Source organism: Ylistrum balloti, unplaced genomic scaffold (assembly GCF_031769215.1).
Source record: "Ylistrum balloti isolate Yb309-2 unplaced genomic scaffold, AGI_CSIRO_Ybal_v1 Utg370488, whole genome shotgun sequence".
Taxonomy (NCBI): domain Eukaryota; kingdom Metazoa; phylum Mollusca; class Bivalvia; order Pectinida; family Pectinidae; genus Ylistrum; species Ylistrum balloti.
The window spans coordinates 666,335-688,539 of record NW_026782318.1 but is presented as its reverse complement, the minus strand read 5'-3'; the positions used below and the strand labels follow the sequence as shown (position 1 = coordinate 688,539).

The window sequence follows — 22,205 nt, the reverse complement described above, 5'->3', positions numbered from 1 at the left end:
TTGGCCATCATTAACTCCTGTGGTAGTTAGAGAAGAGGCTGAACAGAGGGATAGTTGTGTAGCACTAATAGATAGCTAGGTATTAATGTAGGATTTTATCTGTGTTTAGACAGGCTGAAATAGACAGCTGTGATGGTCAGGTTCAACTTAACATCAGTTTTGATAAAGAGGATAGATTTATTGTCCATTTATCTTGTCCAAATCAGGAGAAATTCATGGGAGTACCCGATCTCTTACATCAAAACAAAACATCCACCACAACACTCCACCTGCTGGTAATATCCTTTGTTCTGCTTAAAGAAAAGGTCAAATATTCAGAAAGTGATTACTAAATTTATGTGAATCACAGATGAAAGCTCCTGTACCTAGCTCAGTACACTGCAACCCTTTATACAGTAAATCAGAATTATTTCTCATTTCTCATACACTTTGTAATACTTGTACTTGTTGTATTACTCTGTCATACTAATTTCAAATTCTGTTTATTTTGGGTAATATCAACTTTTAATTTGGTACAATCAAACTAGGATATTATCTTCTGATAAGTGGTAACATTAAGTATTTTACTTCTAAGTTTGTATATAAAAAAAGTCAACATGTTTTACAGGGGACTTTAGGTGAATGCCTGATTTGTGATGTTTTGGTGATTTATTTTAATATTCTTATTTTTAAGTGATTTTTACAAAAAAAAAAAAACCAAATGTTTAAAATGACCCATCACACCTAGGATGAGTTTACATATTCACATATTTTTGTTTCATTGACTAAATATTCAGTGGAATTAGTTGTTTTGGATATCAACTTTATATATACTCCAACACATTTTCATAAAATCAGTTGGTGACTAGAAAACCTGTGATTCACCAGTGGAAATTAATACACAGATTTTATGCTGGTTAACTGTAACGAGATGTGTAACTACCCTGGCTGGCAGTACCTGTTCTGTGTTACCTGTATAATTAAAAAATACCTAGTTATAATGTTACAGATGAATACCTGTCTAATTGATATTATATTGAAGTAGATTGTGTGTATACTTCAGGATAAATCACACAGCTGTTTATGTGGAGATGTATCTGTTCAGAAACATACAGACCTGTTGATCTTTTCTGTGATATAAATGTATTTTCAGTTTTTAATTTCTTTTTATTGAGTGTGACTGTTGTCTATTATACAATCTACAAAACAGCTGGGACATCACGCTGAAACCTAACCTTGATAGTTACTCATACATTTCATGTAGTACAGTGTTGTACAGGGCTAACCTTGGTGGCCTGGTCATACATTTCATGTAGTACAGTGTTGTACAGGGCTAACCTTGGTGGCCTGGTCATACATTTCATGTAGTACAGTGTTGTACAGGGCTAGCTAACCTTGGTGGCCTGGTCATACATTTCATGGAGTACAGTGTTGTACACGGCTAACCTTGGTGGCCTGGTCATACATTTCATGGAGTACAATGTTGTACACGGCTAACCTTGGTGGCCTGGTCATACATTTCATGGAGTACAGTGTTGTACAGGGCTAGCTAACCTTGGTGGCCTGGTCATACATTTCATGGAGTACAGTGTTGTACAGGGCTAACTTTGATGGCCTGGTCATACATTTCATGGAGTACAGTGTTGTACAAAGCTATTTCACAAAGGGAAAGTTTTCTTTGTAACATTTGTACAAAAATTACAGATGTTTACAAAATATCACATACAAAGATTTATACTTTTGTCAAGGTATTGATGTCTACAGGCAGATGGAGAGAAACTATATAAAGTTGTACTGGATTACAAGGGGCAAGGATAGTGTGTTTAAACTAGAATTCGGATCGAGGACGTGTTGAGGAGAAGGAGAATTGAGGATGGATTACAAGAGTGTGTATGTTATCATGGAGTAAGGCTGTATTGTATTTAGAGTATGGGAGCCAAGATAAAGCTTGTGAGATCTGCAGGGTCTTTTAACACCAGATAATTATGGTATTGACACGATATTGACACATCAGCCTGCTTAACAGAAAGGACCATTTAAACAACAATGGCTACATCAAGTCACTGCTGTAGAAGATGGCGATGTTGAGATTTTTTCATTATTGGATTATTTTTAATTAATTAAGAGAGACAGTGGTTCATTTCAAGGGAAATTTTGTTTACAAGGCAAAGTCAATCTTTACAATGACACTGTGTAAAATTTCTGTATAATGAAAATTTTCACGACCGATACAGATTGCCATTTATGAGATATTGATTGGGATTCTGTTTTGCCGGGAGGTTCTGTTTTAGGATTATGGACGGATATTTTTATACCGTTCCGAATCAATATATTTATAACACGTACTACACCCCGAGAGTTTGTTGGGGACAGCTGGGAAACTCCAGGATAAACAACCATACTATTGATTTCAGAAGTGTTGCTCCATATAAGTGTGGGATATAGTGATAGATTGGACTTAATATGTCTCAGTGATTTTGGATTTTTAAGATTTGACATGGTTTTTTACGACTCCATAATAAACAGCCATATTATTGATTTTGGAAGAGATGTTGCTCCATACAGTTTGGGATTAAGTGATGGATTGGACTTCATATGTCTCTCGTTTTGGATTTTCACATTTAACATGTTTGGATGATCTGTGACCTTAGTTAGATTTACTGAATTGAAAACTGGCTAATTGCATTGATATTCTGTTTTATCATTTTTTAATGGTGATTATGATCTTGGATTCAAAAATTAGACTTGAGAAAGATTTTGTGGACTATGTTGATATCAAGTGATGCCACGTCTTGGAACTTTCTACATTTGGTGGGGATTATTCTTGTTCAGTGCAAAACACTTCTAACGTTGATATAGAATCAGTCTTACAAGTGTTTGTGATTATAGGAGGGCGTTAATATTTTTCGTAGAAAAGCGATGACTTCATCAGATTTAATTAAATGTTGAGAAGTTTTCAGACAAGTCTGTATTCGTAATACTGTGTTGGTGTGTTGGTTAGCAATCAGTTGTAGAGTGTTGAATAATTAATGTCCTTTAGATGGTTCCAGGACTCGTTATAATACAGAGGTGTCATACCACTGGAATCACAGCGATATTTAAGAACGCTGCAGAAGGCAAGGTCATGTAAGAATACGAAGATCGCATATATCTTGTAACGTTAAATCCGTAGAATTGATATTTCGTCCAGGTTTAGTTACGGATGCTTATATTGGTCAGCTTGGAGAGGAAGGCAATACTACTGATCCATATCCCAGTTCTTGAATGATACAGCAGTGCAGACTGTGATGTCTGGACCGTTTGACACGTTTCCAACAGTTAGGGTGTCAGTGATATTGACTGATGTCAATTTTGGGATTTATCTTGACGTCAGACTTACTGTTGAGGTTTTCCCAACTTATTATTGATGTTATTCCGTGGGTAAGGCAGGATGGTCTGGATAGTAACCACTGCTAATCCCAACCCCAGGACATCTTCCCCCCTACCCCCGGGGCGTCCAAGGGCGAAATCTGAACCCAACGGGCCTCCTAGATGGGAGGAAGAACAGGTAGGTGAAAGTTACCTATGTGTCTGTGTAAATTCAGTACGTACTTAAAAAAAGGCTCTTTTGCGCAGCTAATGAAAAATGCGTAAAGGTATATTACACAAGTTACATATAGACAAAAAATGATTGGAGGAAGAACAAGTAGGTAAGAGTTACTTTTGTGTCTGTGTAAATTCAGTACATACTTAAAAAATGGCTCTTTTGCGCAGCCAATGAAAAATGCTTAAGGATATATTACACAAGTTACATATAGACAAAAACATTACAGGTAAATTCATCGTATACCATGTGGGTTATAAATTCTGGTTTTCACAGATTTTCAGAAAACTCGTGTGTTTATAAAGATTGTCTGTAATAAAGAATAATGTATACAAGTATTGTTCTTTGTACAAGTTATGATCCCAAACACTTCAGTTCTCAATTTCTAAACAACTTCACAAGGATTACCCCACACTTTAACAGGACTCCTAGCAAGGAGGTTTAGTAAGCATTAACCCCAATCTAGAATTTTATTACTAGTGGATGCTTGCTAATCTTCCCTCCAAAGGCAGATTTAAACTGACGCCAACAACGTCTTTTTAAACTGTTCCCTGATCTTTATTGAGTAAATAGATAAACACAATAATTCAGGAGGTGGCATTCATAGCGTTATATACGCCAGAACCTAACAATTTCTTTTGGCACAGTTTTTAACTAATTATGAAAATACCTTCATGTTGTTTGTTAAAAACTCTAACTAAGATACAAGAAGAATTTTGGCATCTGACATGATATGTTACAAGAATATTATTCGAGGGAATCTGTTTGGAAAATTAAACATGATTTGAACCCAAGTAAAAGTTGGCAAGAGTTCCGTCTGATGAAGCATCATGTATTGCCAGCCATCAATAGCATGAATCATGTTACACATTTTGATAAAGAGTATTTAATTTTATATTTGGATCTTGTTCATTTTAAAACAATGAGTTCAGTCCTGCGAGTGCCAGCTGGAATTTTTAACATCACACGATGGTGATGATGCAATACTATTTTAACTCCTAGCCCATCATGTTATTAAAAATCACAGGAATTCTGAATTTTTATGCTTTTCAAAACTTAATTTCTATTTTGGTGATGAGCAAGTGGTTCTGATTTCTGAATCTTATTGTGGTGGTGTGTGTGATAATGCTGAGAAAATTGAGCCTGAGAAGTAATGGTATTGTACTATAGATGTTCTTATGGAATGTTATAGGGCTATGCTTAATGTGTTGTGGAATCAGAGGAGCAGAATCGAGACTGTTTGGTGTTAACATGTCTGTTAGCGTCAATATTATCATTAGGACATAGCATGTAGCATATACTGTCTCTGACAGCATTAAAACCAGTAAATTTGGTCTGGTATAGAACAAAAATAGAGATTTTAAATGATTTTTTAACATTTCAATTATAAAAGTTGGTGATAATTAACTTCTTCAAACATTTTTAAATTGACTCGAAATTTTGATCAACGAAAATTGGTGAAGATTAACTTCTTCAAACATTTTGAATTGACTTGAAATTTTATATTCATCTTAAATAATGATGCACTTTTGCTGCAGTAAAGTTGTTTTTGTTTCTTTCAATCAGAATTTTACGTTCCTGAAACTTAATGCATTTGAAGCCATTTGAGGGGGGAAGGCGGGGGGGGGGGGGGGGGTTCAACATTTGCAGGAGACATTATTGTATAATCTTGTATAAATTCTTGTTCATGTTATGTGAGAATCATGGACGTCAGTAACATATACTCCATACAAGTGCATGCACAACAATTTATTAACTTAAAATATATTTTTCACCTATAATGTAAGCTAGCTAGCAATTTAAAGCAGATAGTTTACTATCCAAGCATGTTGGGCTGCATTTGTAATAAAAACTTGCTTTGTCATGTGTAAAATTCAGGACTTTTTTAACCTCAAGACCATTCATAAAGTCAATTATCAAATTTATTGGAATGCTGGCCGGTTCTGTCCCTACATGTACAATAAATATTCATAACTAATGTATTAGGGTAGAGTTTGCTGGTAATAGATAATGGAGGTGCAAAGTCACAGTTGGTAGACTATAATTTAATGTGTCGGGTGTCAACATACCCTTCGTTTAACCTTCAGATGCACCTACAATGTCACACAGAAGATGTAAAGTATGTAACTTTATAAAAGTGTCCTGTGAAACTAGTACCCTTTAAATAGCTTTGAGCTTGTATTTCATAAAAATAGATTTCTCAACATGATAGGTTGATATTTACACTAAGGAGTTGGTGTAATGATAGGTTGATATTTACAGTAAGGAGTTGGTGTAATGATAGGTTGATATTTACACTAAGGAGTTGGTGTAATGATAGGTTGATATTTACACTAAGGAGTTGGTGTAATGATAGGTTGATATTTACACTAAGGAGTTGGTGTAATGATAGGTTGATATTTACACTAAGGAGTTGGTGTAATGATAGGTTGATATTTACACTAAGGAGTTGGTGTAATGATAGGTTGATATTTACACTAAGGAGTTGGTGTAATGATAGGTTGATATTTACACTAAGGAGTTGGTGTAATGATAGGTTGATATTTACACTAAGGAGTTGGTGTAATGATAGGTTGATATTTACAGTAAGGAGTTGGTGTAATGATAGGTTGATATTTACAGTAAGGAGTTGGTGTAATGATAGGTTGATATTTACACTAAGGAGTTGGTGTAATGATAGGTTGATATTTACAGTAAGGAGTTGGTGTAATGATAGGTTGATATTTACAGTAAGGAGTTGGTGTAATGATAGGTTGATATTTACACTAAGGAGTTGGTGTAATGATAGGTTGATATTTACACTAAGGAGTTGGTGTAATGATAGGTTGATATTTACACTAAGGAGTTGGTGTAATGGTGTCAGATTCTGAAATTTTTATATGTAATATGAATGGTGTAGTTTCACTGCCAGACAATATATCTGGTAATATTTTTAGAAAATACTGAAACTTCTATCCTCCTTTATATGGCATGTATCCCATTAAGTACAGGTTTTATATTTAGCATTTTTTTAGTTGTCTCATTGAGCTCCTAGGTCAATTTCCACATCCATTTTATGGTATATAATGTATATACAGAATATTCATTCAACTAAAGTACAAAATTCTTCACACTTTCACCTCCTGATAATTCAATTCCAGAACTTAGTATTTCTGAGCAAGCAGAGATATCACTGATAATTGTGTTGATGTGGATGTATCCTAAGGCAAGACCCTTTATCCTTACTCCTCTGGTTAGCATGCGACAAGCTTCTTGCATGATGTTAGGTGGAGCAGCCACCAGCAAGCTATAATTTTAACCTTACTGTTCACAAAATGAAAATTCCAAAAATCTAATAAGCTTCTAAAGCTTCTTCCAAACCTTTGTATTTGGAGCTCCATGTTTGTGAACGTATCTTGGAAACTTTCCATTTTGTTAACCTTTGATAAAATTTCTTCAGCTTCCACAGCCAATTCTCTGCAGAGGTAAAAACATCATTGTCATTCACAGTTTCCTGTCAGACTGTTTATACAACAAATATATCCAGATATAGATTATATAGCACACCTGGAAAATAAAAATGGGGAGTGGTAGGAAAGGAGCAGCAGGACGCTCAACCAGAATTTACTAGAATTGAACAAATTGCTGAAATCTTAGCGAAAGCGTCTTTGTTTCTAGTCGTATATATATATGTCCTTGATGTTCAGAGGGCTTTCAATTACAACACTGTCGTATGTAGAATTAGACTTTTCACTGTGCTACAATGTCTGGTGACCTGCATTAGACATTGACATCTGATGCGTACAGTTATATGATGTCACACTGAATCAAGGATTATGTTTTACTGGAGCGGTGTGGAAAAATGTAAATTAATGTCCGCATGAAGCTGATTTTTTTTTACCAATGTCACTTTCATTGAAGGATAAATTTTATGAAGGATTTCACGTTTGATACTCAGTGTCGTTATGATTGTGTGTTGTAGGTTCAGTGTGGAAGCATCCTTGTGTCCCCTGGTGAACACACTAATAAAGTCAAAACCAGCATTCTACTTGCGCCTACAACGCCAGACAAACGAAACAAGAAGACGTCCAAGCATGCACTGACCATCGCCTCCAGTTTTGGACATGGTGAGTTGTGATGATTAATTTTAAGACTTACCACACCAATACTAAAAAGATTTTTTTCAAGCTTGCTTCTTAGAATTTCTCATAAGTAAATTCAACTGATTGAAAACTTGATTTTTTTGGGCCATAATTTTTTAGACAAAAAGTTGTTTTTAAATATTAGTTTCTCTTTGGAAGTCCATAAGCGATTTTACTGTAGGACCAAGCTGTGAAATTTAAACAATGTAAAACTTCACTTAATGGTATTTCTAGAAAGTTGGCAAGTTTGTTTGTGTCAACATTTACAGAGTGAACGGTCACTATTCCGCATACAGATGTCCTTAAAATCTTAAATAGATACCGAGTATAATAATATCAAGGGAGATAACTGTGTTAATAAAATCTTAGATACTAAGTTTAGTTACATCAAGGGAGATAACTGTGTGAAGCTTATGAGTATACCTGACAAAGTTCACTGGTACAAAAGAAATCTGTTGTTAACCTGTGTAGATAGTTTTGTTTGTCTGTATCCTATTTGACAACCTGGACTCTCCCAGCTGTACAGTCAATATCTGTTCTTGTAAATGGGTTCATTTATAACTGAGTATAACAGTTGGTGTAGTACAGTGTCAACATTGGATGTAAGGTTTCGGTAGTTTCATCTTATTTATTACGTAGTAAAGTATTGTAATTGTTTCCTGTTAGCCATTTTAGAAGATAAAAGAAAGTATAATCAGGAGTTTTACATGATTTATAGTTTAAAACAGAATCATCTCCTATTTTATGATTTCATTAAATTTGTGACAACAATCATTATTTCCTCGGTCTGTTATATTTTACAACATCTACCTCAGTAAGATTCCAGATAATAAAAATGGATTAAGATAATAATGAGCTTTACTTTATTAAATTGTTTGTATTCATTACCACATATTTTCCATGTTGATAAGAAGTGTTTGCTAGGCTTAAGAAATATCCTTTAACTGTCAACATCTTTAAAATTAATTGGCAAGTGCTAATTAATTAGTACTGTTGTGAATTATTTGTTTTCACATGAAATTATTTTTGTCTGAAATTCCTTTGTCTATTATCATATTGTAGACCATCCTTGGCCCCAGGTGAAAATCACACTACCACAGAAGTGATAATGCAATTTTCACTTGGAGCCGAGGATGATTGTAGAAAATTTAAAGTAAAGGTACAGCTTATGTGATGTTTAAAAAACCTAACTGTAACTACAGCAGACAAAAATTAAAATACAGAGGTATAAAATCTGAAAATTAAAAGTTATTAATTATTTTCTTACCATACTAATCTTCATTTCAAAATTATATTATTTTGTGTTGGGAAGGGGTGGGGGAGAGGTAGGGGAGGGGAGGTAGAGGGATGGGGAGGGAGAGGGGTGGGGAGGGAGAGGGATGGGGAGGGAGAGGGATGAGGAGGGAGATGGGTGGTGAGGGCGGGAGAGGAGGAAGTAAAGTTCCTGCTTTGCCTAATATGCACTGTTAGCATTTTACATACCCTGTAGTTTTCCAAAAATCTATTGAAATAGTTGTTTGATACAAAAACTTATCCTATCAGTATTTTGTTGTGAAGGACAATAGCACCCGAATAAAACAAGAGGAATAAGAGAAGAGTATAAGAGAACAAAAGAATAAGTGTGTTTAAGGGTAGGACACTCACATTGTAGTTCAAACTGTAGTATTCTAGATGTCAATATATGGACTAAAGTAAGTCCAGTGCAGTTGATTACTTGCCAATAATCGGTGTTTGTAGTACACAAAAAAGACCTTGTCATAAGTTCATATCGTGTCTATTCCCACGCACCAAAACTTATACACATCTAAATATCATTTGAGAAAATATGTCATATTTAAAATTTTATCTTAAAATATTGAGACAATGTGACAATTGAAATTCTATTTACAGTATAATCTATTGTAGTTTTTATCATGAGGACAGATGTATTTAAGAAAATGATAAATGTCTTTCTGAAATTGCTAATGATATTCACTATGAATACTGAAATATATGATGCTTTGTTTATCTACTACGGAGAAATAAACATATAATTTTACAGTTTGTAATTAACACAGAATTAACGAGCTGTAGTAAATAAGACATTAGAGTAAAACTTTAAATGATTTTCGTTCGATAAGTTTTAAAAAATGTGATAAAAGTCTACACATGTGGCCTTTAAATGATTTTCATTCGTTTTAAGTTTTAAAAAATGTGATAAAAGTCTACACATGTGGCCTTTAAATGATTTTGATTATGTGGAGATGTTATCAGTAAAATGTTGTCTTATTAATCCAGATTACGTTTGTGTTCCCGCATACTGTTGTCGCATGGCAAATTCGAGCCATGCAATAAAATGTACTAACTATTAATATATCTCTGAAATATGGAAATTTGACACTAGGTTTCTTAACAAAGACAAAAGAATGAGAAACAATTTAATATCATGTGTTGAGCATATCGTGTTGAACCCAAAGGTTAATCGTACACAATCTCTCATTGGTTTATGTTTCTCAGGGGTTTTGATCGTTCAAACAATCTGCCAGCTACGGTGAAGGGTCATATTAAGAACGGCATAGTTTTAGTATTTGTTTTAAGTTTCTGTGCTGTGGTAAATTAAATTGAGCCAACACCTTTGGAGGTAAATTATAAACAACTCGCCTTATAATAACGGATAAAATAGTCTTAATCATGGAAGCTTGCCAATGCAAACATCCTAAGCAAACTACATACATTATTTTTTTAATAATTCCAAATCTGTCAAATGATAAATGGCAATGTTTGTTTTACAACTGTCATCCTTGATTGGGGTTGGATTAACATTGAAAAGAAAGTCTATTTGGTTAAAATCTGTCAAAGATTCTTTCTTTGTTTGGAGACATAGCTGTCAGTTTTGGCCAGGGAGAGATTGGATGTTAGTTGTTATATAACTGAAGTAGCTAGCACGTTATCGTAGTGCTATTTTCAATACCTGACCTCCCATAGTTCTTCTTTGTCTCGTGGAAACAAGAACTTTGAATATGTCTTTAAAATACAACAAAAGGGGCACTTAGGAAGGAATTTCATTCCAATCAAAGATTGAACAAAAAATCAAATTTAAGAAAACATTAAATACAATATTGTATACATGTGCACATATAAACAAATTATTTTCACAGTATTGACAAAAAAAAAAAAAAAACAATTGTTAAATTTTTTTGTCATCAGATTTTTATTGCTGATCAGAAGGTAGATATTTTAATTTTTTATTGGACTGTGGTCCCCACCCTACCCTCCTATTTCCAGCTGTTACTTTGTTGGCCGCAGTTCCAATGATATATCTAAGTTTTATCTGTAGATAGATCTGTGATAGCTATATACTCAAATGTACACTGATATACCCAGACACCCACCAACACACGCCAAAACCCATGTCACTCACAATGGAGAATATGTGCTGGAAAAAAATTCTGGAACTCAAACTAAATATTCTTCATATTGAAGATGAAATCTGTAAGTTTGTCAATAGATTTTTCATTTCTTAGAATTTTCTCTGAATTTTGAAAAGAAATTTGGGAGTCATTTCACTTATTTGGATTCTTTTTTCCAAAAATAATTGCATTTGACATTGTGTTGTTAATCAAAATTTATTTCCAGTTATTTGCGAAAAAAAGTATTTTGCCATTGATAAATAGTTACTGATATTTAAAAATAAATGTCTTTACAATGTTGCCATTTTTAACATAGTTTAATGATGAAATGTATGGTAGCTTATCTTGGTAATCAGAATTGTGATACCATGAATCAGATGACATCTACACATGATGAATTTGAACAGTCACACTTTACAACTTACCTGGAAATACAAACATAGATTGCTGCTAATTGAAGCTGTTGTGTAAGATAAAAGAACAGAAATATGTTTGGTGCAAATTAACAACATATCAATGTTTTAACAGCTTTTCTTGTGAAGTTATGATCAACAGAAATTTACAAGGTACAGGAGTTCTGTTGATGTAGGTATTTGTGTGGGCACATTGTCAAAGTAAATAACAATTACTAGGTACAGGGTTTGGTTAACAGTGTGTAAACTGTCAGGTATAAAAGTTGATAGAAGATTTTAGAAGATTGTATCCTTCATATTTCAGTTCATTCCTTCTTAAGAGATGATGATGTTGTTCTGAATGAACTTGAGAGAAAAGACGCCAACAATAAATGTTTGATGCTGATCAAGAAACCAAAGTCAGGTGCTAAACAGGTGAGTTAATTAGATGAACCAAAGTCAGGTGCTAAACAGGTGAGTTAATTAGATAAACCAAAGTCTGGTGCTAAACAGGTGAGTTAATTAGATAAACCAAAGTCAGGTGCTAAACAGGTGAGTTAATTAGATAAACCAAAGTCGGGTGCTAAACAGGTGAATTGATTAGATAAACCAAAGTCGGGTGCTAAACAGGTGAGTTAATTAGATAAACCAAAGTCAGGTGCTAAACAGGTGAATTGATTAGATAAACCAAAGTCGGGTGCTAAACAGGTGAGTTAATTAGATAAACCAAAGTCTGGTGCTAAACAGGTGAGTTAATTAGATAAACCAAAGTCAGGTGCTAAACAGGTGAGTTGATTAGATAAACCAAAGTCGGGTGCTAAACAGGTGAGTTAATTAGATAAACCAAAGTCGGGTGCTAAACAGGTGAATTGATTAGATAAACCAAAGTCGGGTGCTAAACAGGTGAGTTAATTAGATAAACCAAAGTCGGGTGCTAAACAGGTGAGTTAATTAGATAAACCAAAGTCAGGTGCTAAACAGGTGAGTAAATTAGATGAGATGTCTGATAAAAATGTACAGAAGTATAGTCCTAGTTTTACAAACATTCCATTTCTAACCCATTTGCATATTTTTTACAATTTCTGGTCAATTTTCCAAGTTTTGTACCAAAGAGCATTTCATTCAGTCTAATTGTAAAAAGTTTCAATTTTATATCTGACTGCTTTCTAGTTGAAAGTGATAATTGATTCATAGGTAAAATGTCATTGATTGTGTTTGGCGAGTGTAATGAAATCTTTACCAGGTGTGAATGGTAGAAGGATTTTGACGATCTTGTCTTTCCTTAATTGGTACAAGAAAATAGCTGTAGGTGAAAGTCTCCTAATTGTCTAGACTGAGTACTACTTATATGATTGACTTAATTACCTGTCAGGTATGATCATTTAAACAGGTGTTTTTATACAATTTTCCATTGAAGTGACCAGACATGTTGGTTTAAGACCTGTGATACCCAGGTTATATTTAACAAGTGTTTTTTTATAGATCAAGCTTTCATGACAAAACAAGAAGGTAATATTTCTTTACATACAGAGATTTCCAAACTGCAGGGGTTGTTTACCTAAGAATAATCTGTAATGTTGGAGTTGTAGATTATCAATCTTTTGGCTATATTTAGTTCAGGGAAAATAAAAAAAAACATAGGAGTTTTAGGAAGAATTGATTAGGGATCCATTTTAGTTATTCCTCTGAATAATTCAACAGAATTTTATAGAAAAAAAATCTGTTTTACTATTCATACTAAATTATTCTAAGAAAATTATGAAAATTTCTATGAGATTTTATATCAGTTGACCACCAGAACCAATACAGGAAATTATGGTTATCTTTTATGTTTTTTTTTTAAAATTCATTCTTTTACTTACATTAGCCAGATTTTGTAATTGTTTATCTTTTGAGAAGGGGTGTTCTCTTAGTGCCAACATTTTTTTAAAATATAGGATGGTGTTGTTTTATAAAACAATGGCAATTATATACTATTTCATATCAGCTGCCCTTTTCTTACATCTTTTGAGTTGAATCAATTGTACATGGTAGATCTAAACATTTTACCATCTTTGTATTTATTTCTTACTGTTGTCTGTACATTCTATATAAGATATTTATGTAAAAGGAAAGTTTACCTCACTTACTCTTACCTGTAATATTTACCTGTGTTTTACCTGTAATCATTGTAACTTTCTAGTTTATGATAAAACAACAGGATTAGATAAGATACCTTGTTTATATAAACCTTTCACAACTCGGATATAAATTACCGTAAATTAAAGGAATCTGACCTGATATTTACTCTGTATACCTGTGTTTGTTCTAAACTGAAACTTAATATTCATTTTATGATTGTTAGATGCTGAAGTCACAGAGCTGGGCTAATCTGAGCGTGTCCGACTCCAACCTGTATAAGCAGTTGGACGGAGCATACCATGGCGATGGCCGCCGACATGCAAAGTATAGGGTAGGTAGCATCAAAGCATTGGCAGTTGATGTAAAAATAAGTGGGGGGGAGGGGGGATACCTCAACAACTACACCTACTTAGAATAAGATGGTATGTGTGGTGGTTCCTAGGTACCTCAGTATTGGCCTTTAACCTAGAATGAGAGGGTATTTGGGATGGTCCCTAGGTACCACAGTATTGACCCCCCTACCTAGAATGAGAGGGTATGTGGGATGGTCCCTAGGTACCACAGTATTGACCCCCCTACCTAGAATGAGAGGGTATTTGGGATGGTCCCTAGGTACCTCAGTATTGACCCCCCTACCTAGAATGAGAGGGTATGTGGGATGGTTCCTAGGTACCTCAGTATTGACCCCTTACCTAGAATGAGAGGGTATGTGTGGTGTTTCCTAGGTACCTCAGTATTGAATACTTACTTAGAATGAGAGGGTATTTGGGATGGTTCCTAGGTACCTCAGTATTGACCACTTACCTTGAATGAGAGGGTATTTGGGATAGTTCCTCGGTACCTCAGTATTGACCACTTACCTTGAATGAGAGGGTATGTGGGATGGTTCCTAGGTACTTCAGTATTGACCAATTACCTAGAATGAGAGGGTATTTGAGATGGTTCCTAGGTACCTCAGTATTGACCCCCTACCTAGAATGAGAGGGTATGTGGTGTGGTTCCTAGGTACCTCAGTATTGACCAATTACCTAGAATGAGAGGGTATGTGTGATGGTTCCTAGGTACACCAGCAATGGCCACTTGTACAGAATTTTTAAGATGGGATCATTCCATGGTATCTTAGCAACATCCACTGAGTTAAAAATCAAAAGGGATGATTTATGTGTACCTTCAAATCAGTCACCAAGATAAAAATAACTGTTATTTTGTGATATTTTTATGGGTACTTTAGCTGTTGTTGTTTAAAGAATCTTGTTTCATATCTTTCTGAAATTCTAAAAGACATTGTTTTTGTGATACAGATGAGGAGAAAACAGTCAGATCTCCAACAAATACCATCAGACCAGATCGAAAATCTGACCAACGGTGTAGCTGACCACTCCAACAATAACGTGCCAACAAATACCTCAGACAAGGAGAACCATTGGAGGGACGACGACTGGAGGTCAGAGGTCATGTCAGAAAGATCTTACCAATCCAGTACTCTGTCTCATTCACAGTCACAGTACAGACAGAGGGATAGCCAATCAAATTTCAGGACACAAAACTATGGTGCAAGAGAGATCAATAACAATAAGAAATTGTCTAATGGAAATCGCATGTATAGTAGCCATAATGATATTTATTCTCATTCAAAACCATCACGGATGTTTGAAAAAGATACAAATGAAAATTGTGCATTAAAAAGTGATGAGTTGTATAAGCCTGTTCGTAGGGAGGCTGACATTAAGGAGGAAGAGCCTTTGTCAGACCAAGTATCAAGGTCACATAGTCTAGGTGACTTGACCACAGGATTGACACTTTCTCTTGTTGGTCAGAGAAAATATGAGAGTTCTCAGCACGTAGCAGGTGAAAAACTGTCATACACACTGCCTAAAGACATGACCCAATCACCAAAGGATATTAAAAGTAAATTACTTACTGCTAAAACAGAAATGAAGAAAGGCTCTAGAGAAAGTACAACAAATAACAAAGTGTCTGAGGTTGATAAAAGTGAAGTTAATGGAAATAATCCTGTGGCTCCTCCAAAGCCACGTCGTTCACTTCCTGTGGTGCCGAGCGGAAGCGACGTGTCTGAGAAAAAGAAGCACTATACAGAAATGGTGAGACAGCGCATCAATGTACACAGTAGTATGAGTGGGTCTTCATCGCGTCAGTCTGTTAATACACCGCAGTCCACCAGTGACCAATCGAAACGGGTCAGTGGCACACCATCGGACCGTGAAGTGTCTGATCTTTTAGATTCACAATCAACAGATACCTCGTCAAAGTCATCACAGAATAAAGAAATTCAAAATGTCAAATTGGAGAATATATTAGAGCACAGAGCCTCGGCTCCAGTTGACAAGTCAAACAATCAAAATTTAGACACGTCAGACTATGAGGGTGGGAATTATGCCACAATGCCGTCGACTGTGAGAGGAGAATCAGGGGTGACAACTGTCACTTCCGTCAGTAGTACAGCAGATTCAGGATATTCTACTAACGATCCGGAGAATGATGTGTATTCCTCGTCTTCTTATTCAAAAAGTCTACAAAAGTTTGCCCAGAGTTTGTACACTAATGGTAAGGGGTATGGGGGAAGTCATCGGCGTGACTCCACCAGTCACAGAGACACTGTTGACTTTAATTCTCCCTTCAGTCCTCCTAATGCCACTAGCAGTCCTACCAAAGTTAATGCTCCCTCCTTTGTGAACAATAGTGATAGTAAATTAAGCACAAAAAACGTGGAACCAAACAGAAGACATTCTTCAGTGATGAGATCAGTTTCCAATAGTGACATAGACCCTGGAGTGAGGCCAGTGTCTTTTGGTGCAGGCAGTCCTCCAGCTGCCATAGGTAACTTGTCAGTGTATAATGCTGTTCCTGTGAATAGGGCACCCAGGACAGATAACACATACAACCAGACAACAAGGGGACGCAACTCTGTTTCATCACCACCAAGGGGACATAAATCAGTTGTGTCTCCGCATAGCAGGCAAGGAGTTCAAAGTAACAGACAAAATTTTGTTGTGTCACCGAATAATCATCATGTGTCACCTGCTCAGAGGGGACATAACTCTGTGAGTTCACCAATAAATCGACATGTGTCACCTGTGCAAAGGGGACATAACTCTGTAAGTTCACCAACCAATCGACATATTTCACCTGCACAAAGAGGCCATAATTCTGTCAGTTCACCTACCAATCGTCATGTTGCACAAATTCAAAAAGGACCCAATTCTGTGAATTCTCCGGTTAATCGTCGCATTTCACCTGCACAGAAAGTGTACAATTCAATGACATCACCTCCTGATCGGTCCAAACCTGTCACCAACTGGAACAATGTAACAAGTTCAGTGGGTAACAAACCAGTGCCTCCTACCTCTAACAATATTGGTTCTTATCAAGGACATTTTAAAACCATTCAGAACAACATTGAGTGTCAAAATCGTCCCAGTCAGCAGGGTGGTAACCCGTTCACCAGGAACAGGGAGCCCTCAACTGGCCAGGGAAAGGACACAGAATCAGACTTTAGGTCAAGGTCACCCAGGTTAGACCGACCAAGGTCACCTAGGTCAGAAAGACCAAGGTCACCAAGATCTGATCATAGATCCAATATGTCCCCGAGAGGAGAACCGCCTAGGATTTTGGATTACCCTGTAAATGCTCTGACATTAAACTTGAAGCACACTCGTACGCAGCATCATAATGCCTCAACTGGCCAGCCAGGTCACTCCAGTGTGACTCGACCCATGAAAACAAATGGTCCTCACCCAGGCACACCACAATATGGTACATTGCCCGGAAACTTTAAGTTCAATACAAGAATGGATGAAGACTGTAATAAAAATAGCAATACACCCTGTCTTTTCCAGATCCTCTTGTCACATGATTTGGCATCTGTTCGTTTTACAATTGAGGACAAATCAATTTTGCTTAATAATTTGAGATTATGTGAGTGCTCTGTTGCTCTACCGGTGCTACGTAAACTGCCAAAGAAAGACAGCTCTGTTCCTATTTCACCTCAAGGAAAGTATGCACAGCTGGGCGGACCTGGCAGTGCATTTAAACCTGTAAAAATTCCTACCAATATTGTTTCTTTCACCATGGTAACTATAGCTGATGTATCTAGGCAACTCAGCCAGTACTGTGATGTAGGAGAGCTCTGCAAAGGGGACATAATCATTGAGGTGAGCAAAACTTTTCTGATATCTAATCTTGTACTGTGATTTGGGCTGCATTTTATTTATAAAAATAATTACCAGAATTTAAATCCTACTAAGTTGAATCCCTGAAACTGGTCAGAAACAAATCACAGCTGCTCTTCAACCCTATTATTTTTCAGAATCTATAAATAGAATTGCCAGACAAACATTTTCATGAATATCTCATTTTCACAGTCTAAGTCACATTACAGTAAAAGATTGCATGATAATGTCTAGAGGTCGGCGACTCATGTGCATGTTTGAATTCTTACCTCCCTTGTTGACCAGATTACAAACACAGAGGATTTTGTTTTTTCAAGTTGGTATTAATCAAAATCCAAGACAGTTTACTGTTTCTTCAACAACATGTTTCTTTCTAAACCATTACATCCAAATATGCCAAGTTTGTTCTACAGATGAATATATTATTTTTCAATTGTATTTATTACAGGTAAATGAGAGCCTTGTGATGTCAGAATCTGTGTCAGGTATAAAGGCCCGGATACAGGAGGGACCAGAGGAGTTTGTGTTCACTGTTGCTAGGGCGAGGTCCTCTACACCTACCCCAGTAACCAAGGTAACTAGGAATTCCTGTCTATGGCCAATCACACCACAAATACAGTTACACCATTGTCGCTATGAGTATTGTTCACAAGATCACACTAATGTTTACATTGTGAAAATCTTTCTGTCAATCATGCCTGTAAAAAAAAAGAAAAATTGAAGTTTTATTTGTATACTTGCTACCTCTGTTATATGATTAATAAGTGTTGTAAATATGGTAATTACTAGCCATTCCACTAGAAACACCAAATGTTTAGCTCAATCTGTTGACTATAAGACAGACGGCCCAGGGTTTGAATCCTAGCAGATGTGTTGATATAGGTAATGAATTCTCTTAGTGTTGAAATTATCTAACAGATTTATAGGTCTTTTTTGAAATTAATTTAAATTGTTTTAATAGATTCAGTAAACACTAAAGTTGTATCCTGTATTCTTAGTATTTGACATTCACTGATTTGAATTTTCTCTTGGTGGGCGGGGCACCATAGTCACACACTCTCTTGGTGAGCAGGGCACAGTAGTCACACACTCTCTTGGTGGGCGGGGCACCGTAGTCACACACTCTCTTGGTGGGCGGGACACCGTAGTCACACACTCTTGGTGGGCGGGGCACAGTAGTCACACACTCTCTTGGTGGGCAGGGCACAGTAGTCACACACTCTCTTGGTTGGTGGGGCACAGTAGTCACACACTCACCTTTCACCTAGACATTCAGGGTTTTATTCCTTGAGTGTACGTGAAAAGGTCACCTGCTTGACATCGTGGGTTTTCTCTGGGTACTCCAGGCTAACATTCCACACTAAGACAACTCGCATTCTTCCATCTGGGCAAGCCCGAGTAATTAATTAATATAAGCTGATAGCTCATTTCATAAAAGTAGAAATAGATTCGTAAAATTGATTTGGAAACGGAAGTTCAGGCTTTTTTATTGGGTCTCATTTGTTTTTCTCATCTTAACAAAAAATGTGTTTCTGTTTTCAGAATCCAAAAGAATCTCAGCCGGAGGTGGACAATCTGAAGAAACAGTTGGAGTCAATGAAGCAAGAACTGAAAAGAAAGGAGCGTGCAATAAGAGAACTCAATGCCATGTTACCATGGAAACCGGAGAACGAGACAGTCAACGGAACGGCAACCAAAGAAGTCAATGGCAACAGTTATGCTAGTGATTCGTTAGTCAGTGGACTTAGTGAGGACGAATTCATTGTGTAAAATAAGGAGTTTTGTTTAATTTGTAAACAAACAGTCTTGCCCATTGAATATCATTGATATTTTACAATATACATATGTAAGCAATTTCAAGTTCATCTCTTTGAAATATAGAACAATGACTTGTGTATTAGCAATATTAATGTCTGCAAATATTCAGATCTGATTTTCCTGAAAATATAATGAATTATTACTTATTTACTGTATGTGGTGAAAGTTTGCCACAGTTTTGTTTGTCAATACTGAATAGAATGAAAATACAAGGTTTCTAAGTTTGATGCTAAAGCTGAAATATATAATTTCTTGTAAATTAGAGACAACTGAGCATAATGATCTTATACAAGACAAAATCCTGACTTAGGGGAAAGAAACGGCTTTTTTTTATAAATGGTATTGTATCAATAAGACCACACCACAATTATTGCAGTAGAACACAACTTATAAAGCATTTTCTTGTAATTAACCATCCTTCTACTTTGGGTCAGAGATTATTTGTTGGCCCAATGGACTTATTGCCCTGTAATAAGCCCACCTCAAACTTGGGGTTAGAGATTATATTTTGGTCCCATATGGGATTATTGCAGGATAATTAGGGTTGATACAGATTTTAAGGGGTTTTATAAGTCTACCTCATATAAGTGTATTTTGCAGAGAGATTTGCAGTAATATACAGGATTATAATGACCAGTATAGATACATGAGTGTATTTTGGAGGAAATGTACTTTTCATTTATGTTGGAGTTCTAGATATTAATCTGTATAGAGGCATTATGATATAAAGAAAGAGAAATGTTATCATGATTACCAGCTGGATTTACTGTCAAATCATTTATTTTCTTCAGGGATTCTAAATCCAAAAATTTATATGTCCACAAAATACTACACAGATAAAAGTTTACATGGACGATGGTTCTAGGAAATTATATGAGCAAGTGCCAATGAAAATGTATATTTTTGGAAAACATAAAAATGTGAACCCCACAAAAATATATAATTTTACAGTATGTGAGGTTCTGTCGCTGATGAGAATCCTGAGTAAACCCTGGAGTATCTAAAATTCTATTAATAGCAGTTACTGATTTACCTTTCAACATGTACAAAGAATTAGGGGAATTCCCTATATCAGCTGCAACTTTAAACAAACATTTAGAAGTCAACGGCTCAAAATTCTCATTTTTGGAAAAAAGAGTGTAAAGAAAGTAAAAGTCACTGTCTTTCTAAATATAGTGTGACTGGTTAGAAAAACAAGAGTGTTTATGTTTTGTCTTCAGAGCTAGTGAAGAAGAGTCATTTAAAGATTAAGTGTTTAAATAGATAAATAATTTCACTGGAAATCAAAATAGCGACTTATTGCAAATCATTTAAATTTCAAAAATGAAACATTTATACCTTGTACTACTGTCTTTAAGGATTACTGTTTTACAAATTATTTGTTTTATGTTTCTACATATAGTCACGATTATATTTCATTCTAGACCCAAAAGTTGGCTCTTGTAATTTGTTTCCTTCAGTGGTCGGACAAAAGATGATATTTTATCAAGTAGGTTGAACCAGTACATGACAGTAAGGTATGAGGCTTTATAATAGGAAACTCAACAATGAAACAATATCATTCTTCTTATGATCAGAATAATTTTATCCAAGTTTACTATAAATGTGCCTCCTGAAGTAAGGGAGGTAACTAGAAAAATATAAATGGTAAAATTTTATTCTGGTTGGGAAATTTGTATTACTATTTTAAATTCAAAGGCTGATAAAAGCACTTTATTAATTTTTTTGTTTTATAAAAGTTATAAAATAAATTAATTGTCAGCTCTTTAAGAGATTTTTTAACTGATAGAATTTTTTTAAAAAGGACCAATGGTCACTTTAGATGGTTAAGAGTACATTCAGCTTATGTTGATTTGAATTCAATTCTTTCAAATAGAAGTTGGAATTTTTCCCTAGACATTTTATTACTGAATTTTAAAATGAACTGTTTTGTCTTTATACACTTTATAGTGTAAAATAAATATTTATAGAAGAAAATGGTGCTAATGAATTACAGGTTAAAGCCTGTAAGTAAAACTGTTCTTAAATCCTGTGCCTTTGTCACAATGGATCCAACCTCTTCAACACAATGGATTAAGCCTTCCATTCATTTGGTTGATTCCATTAACATAACAAGGAATAAGAGGTTTCTCTTTTATTTTCAATAGAAATGTTCATTATCAAGTAGTTCTGTATTTATGGTATTATCTATTTATTTTTGTATGTATTATGTCAAAATTTATGCCATATTTGAATTTCTACAATAAAAGAAATTTCAAATCTAAATATTTGTTACTATTCATTTCTAAAACATAAGATTCTCCAAAGAGCTTCTTAAGTCTTTTTGTCAGTCAACGTAAATTTCCAGGGTGCACACAGTCTTAAAATAATCCTTGAATTTTGCTATATGGTATTAAAGATCAATGAAATTTACATTTGAACTTGAAAAACCTTAAATCTTGGCCTGTAATATCGATAAAGGTCCTGGAATGTGTGATTTATTGTTTCAAACATGTCATTGCAAATTGACATAAATATGGAGAAATTTGTTTTCACTCCAAACTGGAAGATTGATTTACATTTGTAGATTATAAACGCAAAAATTGAAATCTATAATCATAGAAGACCAAACT

General features: G+C 35.2%; 1 protein-coding gene across 1 annotated transcript in view; it reads left to right on the top strand.

Annotated features, from left to right (window-relative positions):
* The window catches only part of LOC132555434 (uncharacterized), an 86,282-nt gene extending 65,085 nt beyond the window's left edge, over positions 1-21,197 (top strand). Inside the window, exons 3-8 of the mRNA XM_060219785.1 lie at positions 7,524-7,668; positions 11,790-11,899; positions 13,809-13,916; positions 14,887-17,757; positions 18,224-18,349; positions 19,318-21,197. Of these exons, the coding sequence (XP_060075768.1) occupies positions 7,524-7,668; positions 11,790-11,899; positions 13,809-13,916; positions 14,887-17,757; positions 18,224-18,349; positions 19,318-19,545 (3,588 nt within the window). The 3' untranslated portion in view covers positions 19,546-21,197. The remainder of the gene's footprint in view (positions 1-7,523; positions 7,669-11,789; positions 11,900-13,808; positions 13,917-14,886; positions 17,758-18,223; positions 18,350-19,317) is intronic.
* Positions 21,198-22,205: the final 1,008 nt, after the last annotated feature.